A 20,774-nucleotide genomic window follows, 5' to 3' on the forward strand; every position below is an offset into this window, starting at 1 on the left:
ATAAATGTAAATATTGGATCTAAACAGCTTCAGTAAAAAGCAAGAATACAATTAATGAAAGAAAAAAAGTAACCTTCAACTGCGCTCGAGCCACTGACCCCTGGAGTAAAAGTCTATGGCTTAGACCACTTGGCCATCCACACTCATACCATGAGTGATGTATTTTATACTTTATATAAGCAATCCTTGTAGTGTCCCAAAATATAAGGACAACAACAGAACTCTCCAAATTATTCAATCGTTTTGCGTTGCAACGTTTTATAATTTTCAGGTTTTTAAATCGTCAAAAGATGCATATAATGGATATTTTAGAGCATGGAAAATGTTCAGTATTACTGTTTTCTCACAAATATCATAATTACAAAGAAAATTTGGGAATCTGAAACAATTGTTTTTTTAATTTTGTCAATTTACCACATCGTGAAAAGGCCCCTTTAAGTTTAATGCACACAGATGACTTATAGGGGATTAGTTGCAATAATTCAACTCTCAGCTTTATAACCCATAGGGTTGCTGAGAGTTGCAATGCGCCGTCTATTGTCCAAAGGTGCACAATTTTATCACCACTGCAAAGGCTTAGGAATACTGATACTGCAAAAACTTATCAACGTTTACCTGTTTTTTAGCACAAACTTATGTAAATGGTACCATTAAAGCAACAAATAATTGCTTTTTATTTACTTTGTTATTCTTTCGTACGCTTTATCGACCATATTGGGAACTGTTGTAATGTTGCAGAACAGGGCTCCCGCTGCCGTTCGCCAGATTCACCAATGGCAAAAATTTAGCAAATTCAGCGAATAAAATAATCGTTTGGCGAAAACGTTCAGCGAACGATTTTTTTCTGACAAATGCCATCCCAGATAATAAACTCTTTCAGCTGTAGACTGTGCTTCAATACATCGCCGTGTTATTGACCCGAAAAGTTAATACGCAGTCGGCATTAACACCGGTCAAAACTGGTCATCGAGACAAAGGAAAATGACTGGTGTGAAAACAAAACAATGGTGTAATCGTACATCTTATCGGCTTAAATAAACAATTACATCTGATTAAAGATTGCTGCCAATTTCAATCAATTTGAGTAAAAGCCGTTAGCGAATTATCAACTTAGTCACACAATGAACATAAGTAAAAAAGTTGATAATTGATTTTAAATTCGAGAAGTTCGTAATGTTTGTAATGATTAAAGGCTAAATGTGTTACAATTGTGAATGATGATAGATGAACGGGTATAAAACCCTTGACATTTTCGGCGAAAGTGTCTGAAATTGCGACTGCCATTATGGCGACCATAGGCAATAAGCATCCTTTGGACTCGTGACAAATCTAATGACACGGTCTAAAAAAAAATCAAATCTGATAATAGATCATTCAAAGATGTTTGGCTTTCGGAATTCAAGTGGTTAGACTATAATGCAAAATCAAAAACAATGTATTGCAAAATATGCATACAGTTTCAAAAATCAAATTCATTCACTTTTGGTGTAGTATGTTGAAAAAAGACAACATTTCCAAACGAAAAATCAAAAGGTAATAAAAAAGAATCAATATAATCAATCAATATTAAAATGAATATACATGAACAATTTTTATATAATTAATAATATATTAAAAATAACAATAATATTTTGTTATGTTTATAATAAATATATATATTGACACTTTTCAAAATGAGCTTTTTGTTTTGAAATTAAGCATATTTAATTTTTGTTTATTTCAGATCACAAAGAGGCCTCACAAGCTTGAAGTCTGAAAACATCAATGACAAATGTGCAGGCTGCAGCAATATCCAAAAGTGAAGTGGTTGTAGTGTCGGCTATGACTAATGTGTACTTTGCTGCACAACATACTCTCGCATCATCGCTGGTTCCAGACCTGAACAGATTGTGTGTCTTGCAGGTAAAAAAATAAATAAAACATCTTTAAAACAAATTTGATTTGTTTTAAATTGATTGATAAAATTTGATTTTAAGTTTGCTACAAATATTGAGCAAAACATACTTGAAATCATAAATTATATTTTCAGGATGCAAATTTGTATTAATATATTTTCAGGGTGCAACCCAGTTCAATGACCTTTGAGTTGACAGCCACACTTCATATGAACACAGCTCCAGTGTGTCGGAATTTAAAAACAGTATGGCAGGCCTTCTGAGGAGTGATCTTCTCCAGAAGATACAGACATCATGCAAGTACAGTATCATGATCGATGAGTATACAGATATTTCAGTGAAGCAAAATTTAGTGACCTATGTTAGACTTTTGGAAACTGATGAGTTTGGAATGGCTGAACTTCAAAGAGCAAATGCAGAGAGCATATATGAGAATGTAGTTTATTTGCTTGGTAGAAAGGGAATTGACATTCAACATCTCTCAGAAATTCTATTAAAATTGAAAACTTGGAGAACTTGTTGATTTTGTCCATAGACAGCCCACCAATGGAAAAGTTTGATTTCAAACGTGCTTTCAAGATTTGGGCTGGATTGAAGTTGAGGCGGATTATGGCCTTCTGCTAAAATGTATGTTCAGGATATCATGTGCTCATGTAATGTAAATTTATCATGTGCTTATTTTATAAACATGTGCTTGAGTTATGATGTGTGTATATCTATAAATGTTTTGTTGTACTGTTGTTGTTTTTTTTGTTATGCACACCTGATGTGGATTATTGCATTCTGCTTAAATGTATGTTCAGGATATCATGTGCTCATGTAATGTAAATTTATCATATGCTTATTTTATGAACATGTGCTTGAGTTATGATGCAGTGGTGTAGCTGCTATTAGGCACAGCGGGCCCGGGCCTACAATTTGTTTTGAAACATGAAAAGAATAGAAATGCTTCAACTTCAAAAAACGCTTTAAAATGTTGTCCCTAAAGGGGGTGACGTGTAAAACAGTAAAATATCTAAGAAAAACAGGCCAAAGTCATATATTTTCTTATCTTATTATTTATCTAGATATGCTTTAAATCTCACCACAGGCGTTATATGATTAAACAAGATGTGTTAGTGAAACACAATGTCCCCCTATATGATGTTTGACATTGTAGGATGACCTTGACCTTGTGAAGGATGTCCTTGACCTTTCACCACTCAAAATGTGCAGCTCCATGAGATACACATGCATGCCAAATATCAAGTTGCTATCTTCAATATTGCAAAAGTATTCATAAAATAAGCGATTTGGGCCACATATATTTGACCTCTGACCTTGAAGGATGACCTTGACCTTTCACCACTCAAAATGTGCAGCTCCATGAGATGCACATGCATGCCAAATATCAAAATGCTATCTTCAATATTGCAAAAGTATTCATAAAATGAGCGATTTTGGCCACATATAATTGACCTCTGACCTTGAAGGATGACCTTGACCTTTCACCACTCAAAATGTGCAGCTCCATGAGATACACATGCATGCCAAATATCAAGTTGCTATCTTCAATATTGCAAAAGTATTCATAAAATGAGCGATTTTGGCCACATATATTTGACCTCTGACCTTGAAGGATGACCTTGACCTTTCACCACTCAAAATGTGCAGCTTCATGAGATACACATGCATGCCAAATATGAAGTTGCTATCTTCAATATAGCAAAAGTTATTGCAAAATGTTAAAGTTGGTGCAAACAGACAGACCAACAGACAGACCAACAGACAGGGCAAAAACAATATGTCCCCCACTACTATAGTGGGGGACATAAAAAGTATCCAGGGAAAGAACCCCAGACCCCCCATTTTTATGTATCATATCCAGACCTACAGCTCAAAAAATGCTAGCTACGCCCCTGTGATGTATGTACTTCTATAAATGGTTTGTTGTAAACTGTTTATTATCCCCACGCTTTTTGAAAAAAAGGTGGGGATATTGTGGTGATCTCCGCCGTCCGTCCGTCCGTCTGTCCGTCTGTCCGTCCGTCCTGGCCACTATCTCCTCCTACACTAAAAGCACTAGAACCTTGAAATTTACACACATGGTAGCTATGAGCATATGTGCGACCCTGCACTATTTGGAATTTTGATCTGACCCCTGGGTCAAAAGTTATAGGGGTTGGGGTGGGGCCGCGTCAGAAATTATCACTCATTTTTTTAGGTTATTTTACATTTACTTCTTTATTTCTACACCGATTCACTTCAAATTGATACTGGACCTCACCTATGACAATACGGTCAATCTCAACCATGCATGGCCCCATTCCCAACCCTGGGGCGCCCCGCCCACATAGGCCACACCCACCAAAAATTTCCATTTACTATAATTTTTTCATTTCTACACGGATTCACTTCAAATTGATACTGAACTTTTGTTATGACATTAGGGTCAATCTCAACTATGCATGGCCCCAATCCCAACCCTGGGGCGCCCGCCCACATAGGCCACACCCACCAAAAAATTCCATTTACTATAATTTTTTCATTTCTACACGGATTCACTTCAAATTGATACTGAACTTCTCTTATGACATTAGGGTCAATCTCAACTATGCATGTTCCCATAACCAACCCTGGGGCCCCGCCCACATAGACCACACCCACCCAAAATTGCCTTTACTATAATTTCTTCATTTCTACACCGATTCACTTCAAATTGATATTGAACTTCTCTTATGACAATACAGTCAATCTCAACTATGCATGGCCCCATTACCAACCCTGGGGCGCCCCGCCCACATAGACCACACCCACCCAAAATTGCCTTTTACTATAATTTCTTCATTTCTACACCGATTCACTTCAAATTGATACTGAACCTCTCTTATGACAATACGGTCAATCTCAACTATGCATGGCCCCATTACCAACCCTGGGGCGCCCTGCCCACATATGTCACACCCACCCAAAATTGCCTTTTACTATAACTTCTTCATTTCTACACCAATTCACTTCTAATTGATGATGAACTTCTCTTATGACAATACGGTCAATCTCAGCTATGCATGGCCCCATTACCAACCCTGGGGCACACCTAGGTCAAACATTCGGCGTGGGGATACGCGTCGGCCTCTGCCGCGCCATTTCTAGTTTTTGTTATGCACACATGATGATTATAGTAATAAACATATTAAAGCTTTGTTTTGTAGTTTCTTCTTTTACACCCCTTAGCCTAGACTTACAACAGGTGGTTCCTAATGCTTTGCTAAAACTTTGGCTACAGTTTCTAAAATTTGGCTATAAAAAATTACATTTGGCTAAAATGTTGGCTATTGAAATTTTTGGGCCAGGGGTAGTTATAATAATTCAACTATCAGCTTTATAACCCAATGGGTTGCTGATAGTTGCAATGCTCTCTCTCTTGGCCATGGGTGCAAAATTTTATCAACAATGCAAGGGTTAAGGAACACTGAAACTGCAAGAACTTATACAAGTTTACCTATCTAAACCACAAACTCATCCAAATGGTACCATTAAACAGGGTTTTTTTTGGCTCGATTTTATAGCCGAAATTCGGCTATGTTCCCAATCCCAAAAAGTATACTTTTTTCCCAAAATGTGGCAAAAAATTCCCAATTTCCAAAAAAACAAAAACAAATTTTTTTTATTTTTTTTTAGAAAGAAGTCTAATGTGTATTTTATCTCAATTTCAATTCAATTACATCTAACAAAGTATAATATGATTTTGTACTTTTAGTTTGAATGATTATAAAGAGTTATATCAAATTTAGTATTTCCCTAATCAGTGGACTTTTCATGTGGAAAAAAAGGCTAATGAATTTATTTTCACAATAACATGAAAATGCCAATAGAATTCCCAATTCCAAAGCCATGGGCTATCTTCCCAAAAAGTGGAAAAAAAACCCTGTTAAAGCAAGAAATAGTTGATTTTATTGACTTAGGTTTTGTTTTGTACGCTGTATCCGCCATATTGGAAAATTGACCCAATATTGGTTAGGTCGCAGTACACCAATATTTTGCACGTCGGGTTATGTGCTCCAGCCTATAAAGTCGATAACGATGTGGTATTCGATACAGAATACACTGTTTCAAATTTAAACATAAACATGTCAGTGAGAAAAGTGTGTTGAAACATCGTCGTGTTTTTATAGGGTGCATGCAAAGGATGACATCTGTAGGTTGCCATTCAGGTAAATTTAACATGTTTATGAAGTTTATTCATTATTTTCCTCAATTTGTCTCGAACGACATCTGTTTAGTGAAGCGCACGGATTTGCTGCACTGAACTGCACTTATGTTTATGAAGGGGTGCATATGGACTGCCAGAGCCGCCATAGCAAAAATTATCAAAGGCTCTGGGAGTCCGTTTATATGGACTAGGCCAGGGGGAGCCCTGCAGAAAAAAGTGCCGCTATTGGTTAGGTCGCATTACACCAATATTTTCCACATTGTTACATTCGATGTACCGGTCAAGTTGATAACGATGTTTTGAGTCATCAAATATTTACACTGTTAGAAATTTCAAAATGAAAATGACAGCAAGAATAGTGTGTTGAAATATCGATGTGTTTTTTAGGTCACATGCAATGGATAATGTCAGTAGGCTGCCATTCAGGTAAACTTAATGTGTTTATGAAGTTTATTCATCGCTTTCCTTAATTAGTAAGGAATGATGTCTGTTTAGTGATGCGCATGAAATTTGTGCACAGATTTGCACTTGAGTTTATTAAGGGGTGCATATGGACTCCCAGAGCCGCCATAGCAAAAATTATCAAAGGCTCTGGGAGTACGTTTATATGGACTAAGAGGGAATATGATTTAATTTAACAATGAAACTTTCTATTTTAAAATTTCAGAACACTAAAAAATGTAACATAATTTAATCAATGGAGTTTAATAAATGCCTTGCAGCATCTTAATGTTAACTGACTTATCTCAAGTTTTCGAGAATCAAGTATTGAAGTAGTAAGTTCAAGTATCAATTCATTTTACATCCAGTGATCGAGTCAACAGGTTCCAAAACTAAGTGACGACATCAAAAATCATTTCTCATAGTCATCTATTAGTCATACACTTAAACATGAATTTGTTTCCTTGTAGGCTAGACCTATTAAAATAAAGCAAGAGGAGCAGAGGAAATACCACTTATATCAACTTACAACAATCACATATCCACTTCGTACACTTCCATGTTTACATCCAAAACGAGGCTTGTCAGCGCTGTTATTTTATTGGTCAGTTTATAAGTCAAATCGGTTATGTACGCAATCGTTTTTTTTTTTGGTTAAATACCACTAAAATCACGCATAACCAAAACATGCAATATATTCTTTGTAATCGACATCTCTATCCTTTTATAATTTACTAGTTTTCAGCAATTTCACAGAAAACATGGTTAATTATCCGACCATAAGTGTGTGGGGGGAGGGGGGAGGGGGGAGAAGGTGGGCGGGGGGCTCGTGCGGTTTGCCTGCGACCTATAAATATATATGTAAATATAAGTAGGACTACCGATTAGACTGTGCATTTTCGTTCAAAGAATACTTACTTTGGACTAAATGTACTTAACCATATTCATTAAAATTACTGGGAGTGGAGCTACATAAAGTAAAACGGTATTGTTAACAAGTAATACACTTTATTATATTACATAAGAGACGCAAATAATGTCTAACGTTATAAGTGATTACACTTTACAACAAAAAATGTACTTGCACTATTCTTATCAACTAGACATACTTTGTGTTTATTTAAAATAAATTTATTTCAATTATTTAAAAAAAAATTGTGTGGTTTAAACAGATTTTAGTATAAAATTAGGTAGACCTATATATTAGTTTGGAGCCCTTTTTCAACATATAACCGTTAACATATTTGGTCAATGGATATTGTGCAATATTAAATAAAGATATACAAATGTACATGTATAAGACTTACAATAACAGTCCGACGGAGATTTGGGAGATATAAAAATGGTGGGCGGTTAAATCTCTTGGACGTTCGGCTGTAGCAACTTCTTCACATGTTTGAACATTGTAATATTGACATCAACTTTGAGCAAAAGATCACCATAAAACTATGTAGAGTGGGGGGAGCAAATCTGTACTTGAACACCGAAATTATGCGAGGTAGATATCATTTAAATCTTTATAGTATCGACCATTAATGTCAGACATAAAAGTATTTTTGCAGGAATGCATCGCCTAATATTCTCCACAAACATTTACAAGTTAAATAATACTATTCAGTAAAACGTTTTCTTCAATGTCAGGCAACCCGATTAAATGTCGAAGTCTGTGACTGTGAAGTTACAAGCACATGACAGAATCCGGTTGGTGTCACAAATAATTAAATGCCGTCTGTCAATCGTTGAGGTCATTGCACGAAATTCAATACGACGCATAATTCTACATTCGGCAATCATCAAGAAATTAATCAATGATTAAAGGCACACGGCATTTTAACATTTCAATATGACGTTGCCACCCTAGTGTCAAGTGTCGTATTGCGTATTGTGTGTTGCATACTATGCCTCTCCCTTATAAAGAAACACTTGATATTGAATTCCAACACAACAATTATTGACAAATTACCATAACACGCGACAATGACCAACGGCGCACAACATTATATTGCGCAAACATCGTGTAATTGACTACTATTGAATTAAATCTATGGAGCTGCATGGACATTCAATTGGATGCACGACAACATAGGAATTAGCCAACGATGTTCGTTCATGTAAAAATTCACTCGAAATAATATCGTGCAATTGACTTGGTATTGCCGACTGTCAACCAATACATCACATGAGCACGACGCAAAACATCCAACGCACCACACGATATTGCAACGCCGCAAACGACAATGCACGACATGTTGAATTTTGAGCGTCGTTTTCCTGCGTCATGTTGAATTTTGCGAATTTGCCCTCAAATGTGTACTGATCCCTCTGAAAGGCTGCGGTTTTATATAAGAACATACTGCAGGAAGCGGTGTCAATTTTAGGCGCGGATACATGATTGTAGATTGGGTTTGGAGTTGGGTGGACTAACCGACACTGCAAAAACTATGTAGGCCTAAAGCAAACAAATAACTTGCACAAACTCGTTTGCAAATACCAAACGGTTGTTATATTATGTCAACGAAAAGGAGCAATTAAGCAAATGCGACATACTGTAAACAATTTTGTTTACTTACACTTACTGGAAAAAGTTGTCATGCAAAAAAGTAAGAATGATGCTTTTCGAACAATGTCAATTTCCCCTCTAAATCCGCATGGATTGGATGTCGGGGAGAATCTTTAGAATGTTTCATTTTTTTCACACTGCCTTAGGCTTTTGGACAGGAGTTTACACCTCAATCGAATCCGAATGTTCAAATCAAGTATATAATACGTTTACGTCTTATTTTCGGCAGATTACACTTGCGCTGATCATGAAAGTGTACATTTTATGCCACTTGTGTATCTAAGTAAACTATCGTTGAACAGACCGCCATGGTGGACGTCGCTTCTGCTGTCCCTCTTTTATAGCTCCAGACTTTCGCCTCTTTCTAGGCGTTATTTATGTTGACCATCGGCGATCGATTGCAGCGACGATTTGGCAGCTTTCGTAATGCTATGCTCTCACGTTCTGACTTTCGCTATTAGCGATACGATGAAATCGTGATCTTAGTTATGAACGTTTTCTAGTGATTTTAGGGTTTTATCAGAAATTGTAAGAACTTTCTATATATCTTGTGAATCAACACGATTATACATTGATCGCAGTCGATCTTGTTGAAAGTAGATTTTTGTGAAACATTAAAAACGTTTCCGCAATTAAACCAATCATGAAAACTTTTTGAATGAAAAAAAAAAACAAACAAAAACAAATTACGATCAACACCTTTAAGTTCAAGCATTGTTCATTGAAGTAATCGTATCAAACAGTCATGTATCGTAAAAACGCGATAATTTTTATTATATATGCGTACTTCCACAGCAATCGCAGTCTATATTTTGAAAGTAAAAACGCCACATTCTGTTACGATCTATTTCAATCATAAGAATTTGATATCAAGAAATGTCTATACACTAATAATCAAAGTACTGGCAGTACTGGTGTGACGATGCTTTTGAAGAGTATGGATATCATACATTAATTTAAGTTTATCTATATAACCACAATTGTGTTTGTTGATACGAACATTTGGGTACGATAAAAAATTTGGGTACGAAAGTTTTCGGAACGAAAAAAATTTGTTACGAAAAAAAATTGCGTTCGAAACATTTTTGGTACGAAAAAAAGTTTAGGGGTACGGGGAAGTAGTACCCGTGGGTAACTTGACCCATTGAGCGAAACTGGGAGGAGGGTCACATTCTTGTTCATTAAGTAGGGCAATACATTCATGATGATTCTCGAAAGTAGGTATGAGCACATAGCCAGACCATGTGAGCTCAATCGTATGAGCACTTGACTATCCGAGTTCGCCCACGAACATATGGATAAGTTAACTAATAGCGAAATGACCTTATACATGTATATGCTGAAATCTAACAATCGAACGAAATATCAAACATGGTATGTACACTTAGGTGGTTGTGTAATTTCTGTTAGAATATCGTATTCAATATGTAAATTTTAAATGATTGTGCCCGCACTTGAGTTTGTTGCCTTGTTCGAGTCTATACGCGCCTTGGCTGCACCCAGTGTGTGTATTTGTGTTTTTCCAAGGTAATGAGTTACCTCCGCGCTGAGGCTGCATAATGTTGGGACCCGGAGTGTGTCCAGCACTCCTACCTAATAAGATTAGATTGACGACAGTTGGGACGAATTTTGAATGATAGCTGCAATTTCCAGCTATTTGTTTTGTACTGAAATACTTTTAAATTTTTTATATGGTCAAATGCTGCGGGGGGGGGGGATGAGATTTTCCGGAAAAAAACAACTGTCCGGAATGGTGACCACAAAACATACAAAATATAACATTGCGCCGGGAGCGGGAATCGAACCGGTGTCGTAAAGGTGAAAAAGCGAACGTCCTTACCACTGCGCTAGCGGGACGGACAATTACGCAAAGAAATGTTGTTTTATCTATATATATCATAGCAGTGCAGCGTTTACAATTTACAGGTTCGAAATCGTTTGCATTCTTTAGTTTTGTGATCACGTAAAAAGTTAATTTTACATGTTTTTATTCGCAATTTATTTACTAAATCGAGAACAAATATCAAACAAAATAGAGAAAATATATAGTTGTTTTATTGGTCCATAAAAATAAAATGTATGTAAAATTACTTATTTGAAATTAACGTTCTGATACACTTATTGAATCTGTTTCCCCAGGATATGCTGTTCTATTAATATTTACCTTTATCAACACGAACGACAACTCTGCTAGGAGAATGTTATCAATGAAAATCAACGAGTAATATCCTACGCAGTGGCGAATGCCAAGGGAAGTAACTGAAAAATCGAGTTATCTCAATCGGACTGGCTCGGTCTTTTACATAGGTCGCAATTGTGAAGAATTTTTTTACTGGTTATCAAACCTTGGACGCTGCTGTTCCAGCATCGTCAAAAAGGCGCCCATTCAGTACCATATACACGTATTTGACCTTTGTCCAGCGGAACATGGAGGCATGTGTGTCCTTGGAGCAGATGCCATGCCTATGTTCATTGTTATGACGTAGTTGACTACATCACTTTGCTTCTTTTAAGGCGGTATACGAAGTCCACCATTTAGTCCTAAGGAAAACAAGAGGGCCATAATGACCTCGAGCGCTCACCTGAGTTCACAAAACAAATTGTTGAAGATTTGACACGGTGATCTAGTTTTTGAGGCAGTCAAACGTTATAATGTAAACATAACAATTTTGACAACGTTTCATCATGACTGATTCATATAAATGTGGCCTCTAGACTGGTTACACTTCTTTTAACATTAGACCTAGTAATATTGTTTGTGAGGCATGTGACCCTGAAACAAACTTGGTCAATGATATTGTTAAGATAGACAACACATTCAATTCACACTTTCAGATCACAGTGGTGTAGTGGATATGGCTTCTGTCTAGCGATCGGGAGGTTACGGGTTCGATCTTCACTGAGGAGTGTTCTTTACATTTTGCCATAGACTCCAAGTACTGGTTCTAGTCCAAGAAACAGACTCTTAATAGAGTTTAAAATAAGCCTACATCTTTCTATGCAAACAAGCTAAAATAAGTAGGTGTAAACTATATCAGACTTTCAGAGCTGCTTCATGCGAAAATGGGTCTTATTGCGTTTTGGCCAGCGTAGCTCCAGGCCAGTCTGCAAAATTGCAGTAAGGTCAGGAGCTGCACTGTCCGGTGTTTTGTGGTGTCAGGAGCTGCACTGTCCGGTGTTTTGTGGTGTCAGGAGCTGCACTGTCCGGTGTTTTGTGGTGTCAGGAGCTGCACTGTCTGGTGTTTTGTGGTCTCATTGAGTATCTCCTGACCAGACTGCGAGAGAAACAGGCTGGGCTATAGCTACACTGGCAGCAAATGGCATAAGACCCATTTTTGCATGTCGCTGGTATTTTAATATTTCTTTGTTTTTTATAAATCGAAAATCTCAGCACAATACTTTTTGATTGAAAATTGAAGTCAAACTGTGTTATTTATAGCAACCTGGCAAATGTTGGTAGCATATTTGATCTTTAAAGAACCATTTCCTTATCAACTAACCAAGTTAGGCAAATATTTGTGGTTAGATAATTCAACAATTTCCGTCTAATCATGAAACTAGACTATTACGGTAGTTTTTGTTTTATCATCTTAAAAGCAATATTGTGTTATCAACATTATCGATGGTCCATTATGTCTTATTCGGAAAATTTAGTGACTGAGTACCGAGTAAAAATGCGAAGTTTGTCATCGATGCCTAAAGCTGGTTTTAATATTATTATAAGTATTATTTAAACATATTTTAAACATAAATAATATTGAAAATAAGCAAAATCAAAATTTTTGTTGTTTAAGGTTGAGTTTAAGCGAATATGAATACATTATTTCCTATTGTCACAATTTTTCTCAATAAACAACATATTACTGATCATTTTGAAACAATAACAAAATGGTGCTTAAAAAAACACTTTTAAATTGTTTATTTTTATGCTTTACATAATGAAATAATGGGAGAAAAACAGAAAAACCCAAAACTATTTTACTGAATGATGAAAATGACCGTGTATCTGATCAGGCAAAGGCTGTTATTATGGTGCTAATTAAAAGCCTCAGCCGCTGTGCTTTGCGAGTGTATGTGTGTATATCAAATGCGCGTGTATTTCAGAGTTAATCTACAGATCCCGCTGCCTCTTCGTGAACTGCATCTATTGACTGACCTGCCTCTGTGACCTTTAAGGAGAGCTGTGTTAATTGATTATAACGTAGCACACAGTGGACTATTTTCATTATGCTAAACAGTTATGTAACGTTTACTCCTCCACAAACTCTTTCTCGGCGCCGATGCAGGTTGAGTGTTAAACTATTGTATCTCAAAGAAAGTACTAAACAGATACAACAGTTTGCCTTCAATACTCTATTTTTTGAGTGATTTGGTGAACAGTAGTACTACTGCAGACTGATCTTCAGAACCTCACGATTAACCCTAGTTGTTTGCAAGCAAACAACTAAAAAACAACATTTTATTAGTTTGTATATGTAATTTAACAATTAACAAGCGATGTGTTTGTGAAACACACTATGTCCCCATATATATTACCTTTGACCTTGAAGGATGACTTTGACCTTGACCGTTCACCACTCAAAATGTGCAGCTCCATGAGATACACATGCATGCCAAATATCAAGTTGCTAGCTTCAATACTGCAAAAGTGTACATTAAATGAGCGATTTTGATCTATTTATTTGACCTTTGACCTTGAATGATGACCTTGACCTTTCACCGTTAAAAATGTGCAGCTCCATAAGATACACATGCATGCCAAATATGAAGTTGCTATCTTCAATATTGCAAAAGTTATGGCAAATGTTAAAGTTGGGGCAAACTAACAAACAAACGGACAGGGCAAAAACAATATTTCCCCCACTATAGTGGTGGGAGACATACAAATACAATATTTTACAAAAATTTATATGTAATTTTACAATGAACAAGAGATGTGTTTGTCAGAAACACAACGCCCCCTAATGCACCGCTTTTCTTTTTTTTTTTACTTTGACCTTGAAGGATGACCTTGACCTTTCACCACTCAAAATGTGCAGCTCCATGAGATACACATGCATGCCAAATATTAAGTTCCTATGTTCAATATTTCAAAAGTTATTGCAAAACTTTACTGTAACCTTGAAGTTTTGGGACAGACAGACAGGCCAGAAACAATATAACCCCGATCTATCTATCCGGGGGCATAAAAATACAATATTTTAGAAGAATGTATATGTAATTTAACAACACAAAGAACAGGAGTTTAGAAAAATGTATAATATAATTTAACAATACAAAACACAACATTTTAGAAGAATGTATATGTAATTTAACAAAAACAAAATACAACCTATAAGAAGAATGTATATGTAATTTAACAATACAAAACGCAACATTTTAGAAGAATGTATATGTAATTGAACAAATACAAAATAAAACCTATTAGAAGAATGTATATGTAATTTAACAATACAAAATACATTTTGAAGAATGTATATGTAATAAATAAAATAGTCTGAAAGTTTCACAGGCCTAGTTTGACTTATTGTAGCTTTCTTTTTCCAACAAATTATATACATCAATGTATCAGAAATAAATATCATATGGTATCAATGCATCAACAACCATTAAATATTGGGAAAACCTGATATGCAGCATACATTTTGGAAAACAAAAACACTTTGAATTAGTCTTCTTCCTCTTTCAATAGAAATATATAATTGCACAGTATCATGACCTGTTTTGTTAATTCAGACACCTTTTACATGGAGACGTTGACATGAAATCTTCCAATAAGACTGCAACTTGCTTCCCGGAGTTCCCAGTTATGAATGTCACATGATCACCAGGGACCTTATGCATATGGACTGTGCCGGAGAAAACCTGCAGTAAAGAATTAATTGATATGAGCCACGTTCTGAAAAAACTGGGCTAAATGCATGTGTGTATTGTCATCCTAGATTGGCCTGTTCAGTCCCCAGAGCTATGTTATGGACAAACTGCAGTCCCCACAGGCTAATCTGGGACAACACTTTTCCCCTTTAAGGCTTTTTTTTATTAAGGTCTCTTCTTGGCAAAAATCAAATGCAGATTGATAGGGTTGTCCCTGATAAATCTGGGATGAGACTTCACGTACATGCATTAAGTCCAGTCTTCCCAGAACAAGGCTCATATGATAGTTATATGGCCTACTTTCATCTTAAATACAAAATGTACTTTCAACAATGTAAATTAACATCAGGCATATACAAAGATTTATACAAGTCTTAAAGCAAATTGCATTGCTTTGTTGAAATGTGCAATTGAATTACTTTATATCATGTAATGTTTTACCGGTACACCTCAAGCTTAATGCAATAAGGTATGTACCTATAAAGTACAGATTTCATATTGTAAACAAATAAACTCTTCAAGCCAAGATTACAAAAAATCCATTATGAGAATCAAATATGAGAGACTTGAAAATGTTGAAGTATGCTATAATCACCTCCTTGAGACCATAGTCACTGCCTAGATGCCCAGAGACCATGCTGCTGCTCTCGGCCACAAACAGGGTGACATCTCGTGAGCTTGTAAGGCCGAGTCGATACGTTTCACTGATCATCAGTCGACTGAAGAAAGCCCTGGCAGCCATTTCAAGGTCGGATTGGGAGATGCTGGGACGAGTTGACACGATTGTCTCGGCTGTAAGTCGTAGTCTTTCCTCAAAGGATGAAGCTTGTGACAGCTTTGCAGTCGCCTAAAATAACAGAGATTGATTTTTTTAATACTATAAAATTGAGCTAAGCAAATAATCGTCTCTCAGATCTGACTCAGTATTTGCGTATTGCACAAAGTAATAATTACAGTCCTGATACAACAGCATTATAACAAAATTAGACAACAATACAGAAAGATTGAATCACCATAAAATAATACCTTTTACAGAACAAGGGACAAAATTGTCACAAAACCAGGTTTTCATTGTGAAAAAAAATCTGATAAAGGGAGACAACTCAAACTGAACTTTTGAAATGAACAAACAAAATTAACCCCCTTTGTAAGTTTGTTTTAAAATAAATCTATTTTTAGTCGTGGCGACCTTGACATTGGAGATATTGACGTGATTCTTTCGTGCGACACACCGTCCCATGATGGTGAACAAATGTGCCAAATGATTTTAAAATCTCATAATGAATGACATAGTTATAGCCCAGACAAGCTCATTTATGGCTATTTTTTACCTTTGAACTCAAAGTGTGACCTTGACCTTGGAGATATTGACATAATTTTTTCGCGCGACACACCGTCTAATGATGGTTAACAAATGTGCCAAATGATTTTAAAATCTCACAATGAACGACAAAGTTATGGCCCGGACAAGCTTGTTCCGCCCGCCCGCCAGCCAGCCCGCCAGCCCGCCAGCCAGCCAGCCAGCCAGCCAGCCAGCCAGCCAGCCAGCCCGCCCGCATTCGCCAATCTAATAACCAGTTTTTTCCTTCGGAAAACCTGGTTAAAAATGTAAAGACATTTCAGAATAGTATTCAAAAGATTATGCTTGTACAGACGAAGCCTTTGAGGTAGGCAAACATGAACAAGACCTGCCACTGTCTGGTCTGAAATACTCTCCTTGCAAGCCTCTTTTTCCAGGAAGAATAGGCAAGTTCAGTTTTAAGACTCGGCTTTCCAACATTGCAGGCTTCATACCTTTGCCTTGATCCTTCATTTTAAAGTGCAGATATACCTTCACAAAATTTCAGCATGACCATTCAGACAGGAAATTACTGGGGGCAATATTAAAGCAAGATATATGGTTCTTGTCAAATGAACTATCCAATTATTGAGATCTATCTGCCTATGAAATGGGATTATGTCATGTTGATGCCTTGGTATAGCAGCAATTTGAAGAGATGCCCATTCAACATTTAAATGTTATAGATTAACAAAAGGTAATAATTCTCATATTGAAGCAGGAATTATGTTCCTTGTGCATTGCACATTATATCATTTATATCTACTTACCTGTAAAGTTTCAAGATCATACCTCTTACATTTTTCATGTTATTCTCGATATACAAATTAAAATTAAAAGATAAACAAAGGACAATAACTTAACATAAAAATAAACAAGAGTTATAGTTATATGCTCCAAACAAAATTTAATTACAAAAATGTACAAAGCGCAATTGCTCTAAAAATACAAGAGTACTGGATCTTGTGCATTGAACACCCCCTCTATGAAATCTATTAAGTTTCGAATTGATACCTCTAATATTTTTCCAAAAGAAACTCTATTTCATGACGGAAACCAGCATACCCCCCCCCCACTCCTTGCAACTTCTTTATGAGGGGTGTATAATGATTTGCGTAAAATATTCTCACACATACCTCAGACTTCATGGGAACTCCATATATCTCCATGAAGCTGCACATTGCAGCAGTTTCCGCTTGAGAACTGTCAGTGATACTGAGTTGTTGCCTGAAGGAGCCTGTGTGGGCAGCCACAAACTTGTGTGACCCATCTAACAGGCTAAGCGAGGCCAATGGTGAAGTGAGGCTGTCAGATGATTGGTCGAACTGCAATGCTATCTCTATGGCAACACAGGCCCCAAACGAATAGCCGCTCAAATGGAAAGGCTCTAGTCCATTGTGTTTTGTGATAGCCTATGAGTGTTCAAACAAATAAGGTTAATATTTTTCTAAGTTGAAATAGTTTGTAAATTAGTTCACATGTGTATTAAATTGTGTATGCTTATTTCCAAAACCACATAATTATTACATAACAAAAATCCAATAGAATATGTGTACTGCTTACAGATTTGTAAAAGGCTGCCATATCCTGTATACTTGTCAGAGGGACCTCGGTGGTACATTGGACACCAAACACTGGGCAGTGTATGTAGCTGGCTACTTCTCGCAGACTGGACACAGTTCCTATAAATAAAACATAACATGTATTATTTGAAACCATGTTTAAAGCGATATTTTGTAAAGAAAATAAAGTACCAATATTAGGTATATTCCACTTGATGTAATGCTTTGAAAAATATGCCAATGACCCCCACTGCACTATTTCTGGTATTTAACTCCTGGAATTATTGGTATATAGTTTCTGAAGCTATTCTAGCACCAATAATCATAAAATAAAAAGTACCTTCAATAGGATGAATGACATACAGCCTGGTCCTTCCATACTTTCCCTCATTTAATGGGACTATCAAATCTGTTGGCAAGACGTCCACCTGAGATATCCCTTGTGTATCCTTGGTTGTATGGCCTTCAACTTTGACTTGTGAACTCTGTTCCTGACCCTGACCTGTTGCCAAGGAAGCCAGTTTGTTGATAGTGAGCAGTCTAATATCCCTTGCAGCCATGACAATGTCAAAGCCTCTCTCAAGAGTCTGCTTCACCTCTACACTCATCATGGAATCTAGGCCAAGGTCACCAAGCGTCACATCAGGATTGATGCTACTTGGGTCAGATATGCCTGAAAGCAAAACTAATTTCAATAACCAGAGATTTAAATGCAAGACAAATTAAAAACTTGAACACAAACCAATAACTATCCATATCATATGTGCTCAAGCAAAGAAAAGCAGGGCTCTCTGTACTTAATGCATGTGCGTAAAGTGTTGTCCCAGATTAGCCTGTGAATCTGGCTTTTATGGTATTTTTCGTTTAAAGGAAGTCCCTTCTTACCGAAAATCTTGTTTAAGCAGAAAGTGTCGTCCCTGATTAGCCTGTGCGGACTGCACAGGCTAATCTGGGACGACACTTTACGCACATGCATTATGCCCAGTTAACTCAGAACGCTTCTCATAGGCATACCTAGTATATGACACACAGCATGGACCAGGTCAATTTTCTCATGAGAATTCCCACCAGTGGACTCCCTCTCAGCAGGCACAAAGCTTGAGACTACAGGAGCTGATTGGCAAAGAAACAGGTCAAGAGTTGACAAACAGGACGTGATTCGTTGCGGAAGTGTGCCACCTATCACTGTGTCATTGTTACCCATGGTTTCCAAGACAATGCCAACATCGCCAATTGCTCCCCACTGTACAGCCAAACCTTTAACATAAATAAAATTAATCATTTAGATGGAAGTTGTTGATAATAATATCACAAACAGCCACCCATCAGCCTTACCCCTTACTCCTGGTAAATGAAGAATTTTAATGCATTGTACAACCAACAATAACCAACACAGAATAAGAATATAATTGTGCAGATATAAAGATTACCTGGGAAACCACATTTCTGTCTGTCTTCACAAATTCTTTCCATGACAGAATTTGCAAAACCATAATTTGATTGGCCAGCATTTCCGCGCCCACAGCTTACAGAAGAGAACACAACAAACCAATCACAGCTCTCCTTACAACACTCTCTTGTGACCTTATCAAGATTGATAGTGCCAGTCACTTTTGGCTCACATACTCTGTTGAATGATTCAACATCTAGGTTCTCAATATAACCATCTTTCAAAACCTAAAATGAAATAAATGTATCTACAATTTTAACAAATCGAAGTGTAAATTGTTGAATTATGGCAAGAAATAATTAAATACATCAACAACTTGTATCAATGCAATAGAGAGGATTTAAAACAAATAAAAATAAAACTGTACAATTTATTTTCTCTGTTAAAAAAAGACGAAAATGTAACTGAAAACTTTACTTTGCATTCAGGACAGAAGTTATCCAAAGAAGTGTAAAACTGGTTACAAGAATATTTTACAACAACTATATTAACCCGTACACTAAAATATATGGATTTCTCTTACCATAGCAAGGTGGAAAACACCCCCCAGGGGCCTCGGGCAAATCTGGGTCACAAGGTCATGTGCAATAGACTGGTCGCACACATCTGCTGTAGATACAATGACCTCAACACCTCGCTCCTGTAACCAGTCCAGAGAAATTTGTGTATTATTCATTTTTGCAGTCAATAAATAGCAACATATGTGTTTTAAATTGTAGAGTAACAGTACAACCTATTCATAAGCAGATGCCGATTGTTAACCATTAATGAGCATCCTTAAATCTGATTGCACTTCATGTAGCTGATGTATAAGCCTACCTTCAACTGGTGAATCTTCCTGGCCTGGTACCCAGTTTTGACCCCTGACCTGGAGGTGAGAACCAGGCAGGTGGCTCCCCGGTCCACAAGCCACTGGGCAAGTTCAAGGCCAAACCCCCCCAGCCCTCCTGTGATCACGTAACATTTCTCTGAGTGGCAGGAGGTTCGAGGGAGGGCTAACACTGGGACAGGGGACTCATTGACTTCTGTTTGTACCTGAATGGAAAAAATAATTTATTTGTTTCAAAGTATAAAAGAGAAACAATTTTGACATAGATATCCATAGAAATTACAAAGTATAATGTTAGACGTAAAATGGTTATGTTATATCGAATCATACATTTGTGTAATAAAAGGGCAACTATCAGGACCATCAGCATCACCTAACAATTATGAAACATTTTCTTTGTCACTTTACCTGTATAAGCACTTTGCCGATGTGTTTGCCCTGGGCCATATATCGGAAGCCCCCCTCCACATCATCCCTGTCAAACACAGAGCCCTGAAGGGGCAGTACCGCGCCTGACTGGATCCCTGCCCGCAGCAGATCTGACACAGCCGCCCAGTCCTGGTTCCCAGGCTCAAACAGGGCATCCAGTAGAATACCATGGAAACTGATGTTCTTCAGGAAAACGGACATGC

At 36.9% G+C, this 20,774-nt stretch overlaps 2 protein-coding genes across 15 annotated transcripts in view; both read right to left on the minus strand.

Moving 5' to 3' along the window:
* Positions 1-7,173, minus strand: part of LOC127868617 (rap guanine nucleotide exchange factor 6-like) — a 123,365-nt gene extending 116,192 nt beyond the window's left edge. For all 12 annotated transcript variants that reach the window (XM_052410519.1, XM_052410509.1, XM_052410508.1 and 9 more), the window contains exon 1: positions 7,058-7,173. The gene's annotated coding sequence lies outside the window, so the exon portion shown is untranslated. The remainder of the gene's footprint in view (positions 1-7,057) is intronic.
* A 6,360-nt stretch (positions 7,174-13,533) lies between these two features.
* LOC127868613 (fatty acid synthase-like) overlaps positions 13,534-20,774 on the minus strand; it is a 28,989-nt gene continuing 21,748 nt past the window's right edge. For all 3 annotated transcript variants that reach the window (XM_052410491.1, XM_052410492.1, XM_052410493.1), the window contains 10 exons: positions 20,551-20,774; positions 20,133-20,348; positions 19,837-19,953; positions 19,294-19,540; positions 18,878-19,120; positions 18,204-18,536; positions 17,865-17,983; positions 17,438-17,713; positions 15,558-15,809; positions 13,534-14,953 (listed from right to left, as the gene is read on the minus strand). In XM_052410491.1, the coding sequence (XP_052266451.1) occupies positions 14,816-14,953; positions 15,558-15,809; positions 17,438-17,713; positions 17,865-17,983; positions 18,204-18,536; positions 18,878-19,120; positions 19,294-19,540; positions 19,837-19,953; positions 20,133-20,348; positions 20,551-20,774 (2,165 nt within the window). In that variant the 3' untranslated portion in view covers positions 13,534-14,815. The remainder of the gene's footprint in view (positions 14,954-15,557; positions 15,810-17,437; positions 17,714-17,864; positions 17,984-18,203; positions 18,537-18,877; positions 19,121-19,293; positions 19,541-19,836; positions 19,954-20,132; positions 20,349-20,550) is intronic.

This window comes from Dreissena polymorpha, chromosome 2 (assembly GCF_020536995.1).
Source record: "Dreissena polymorpha isolate Duluth1 chromosome 2, UMN_Dpol_1.0, whole genome shotgun sequence".
NCBI classification, from domain to species: Eukaryota; Metazoa; Mollusca; class Bivalvia; order Myida; family Dreissenidae; genus Dreissena; species Dreissena polymorpha.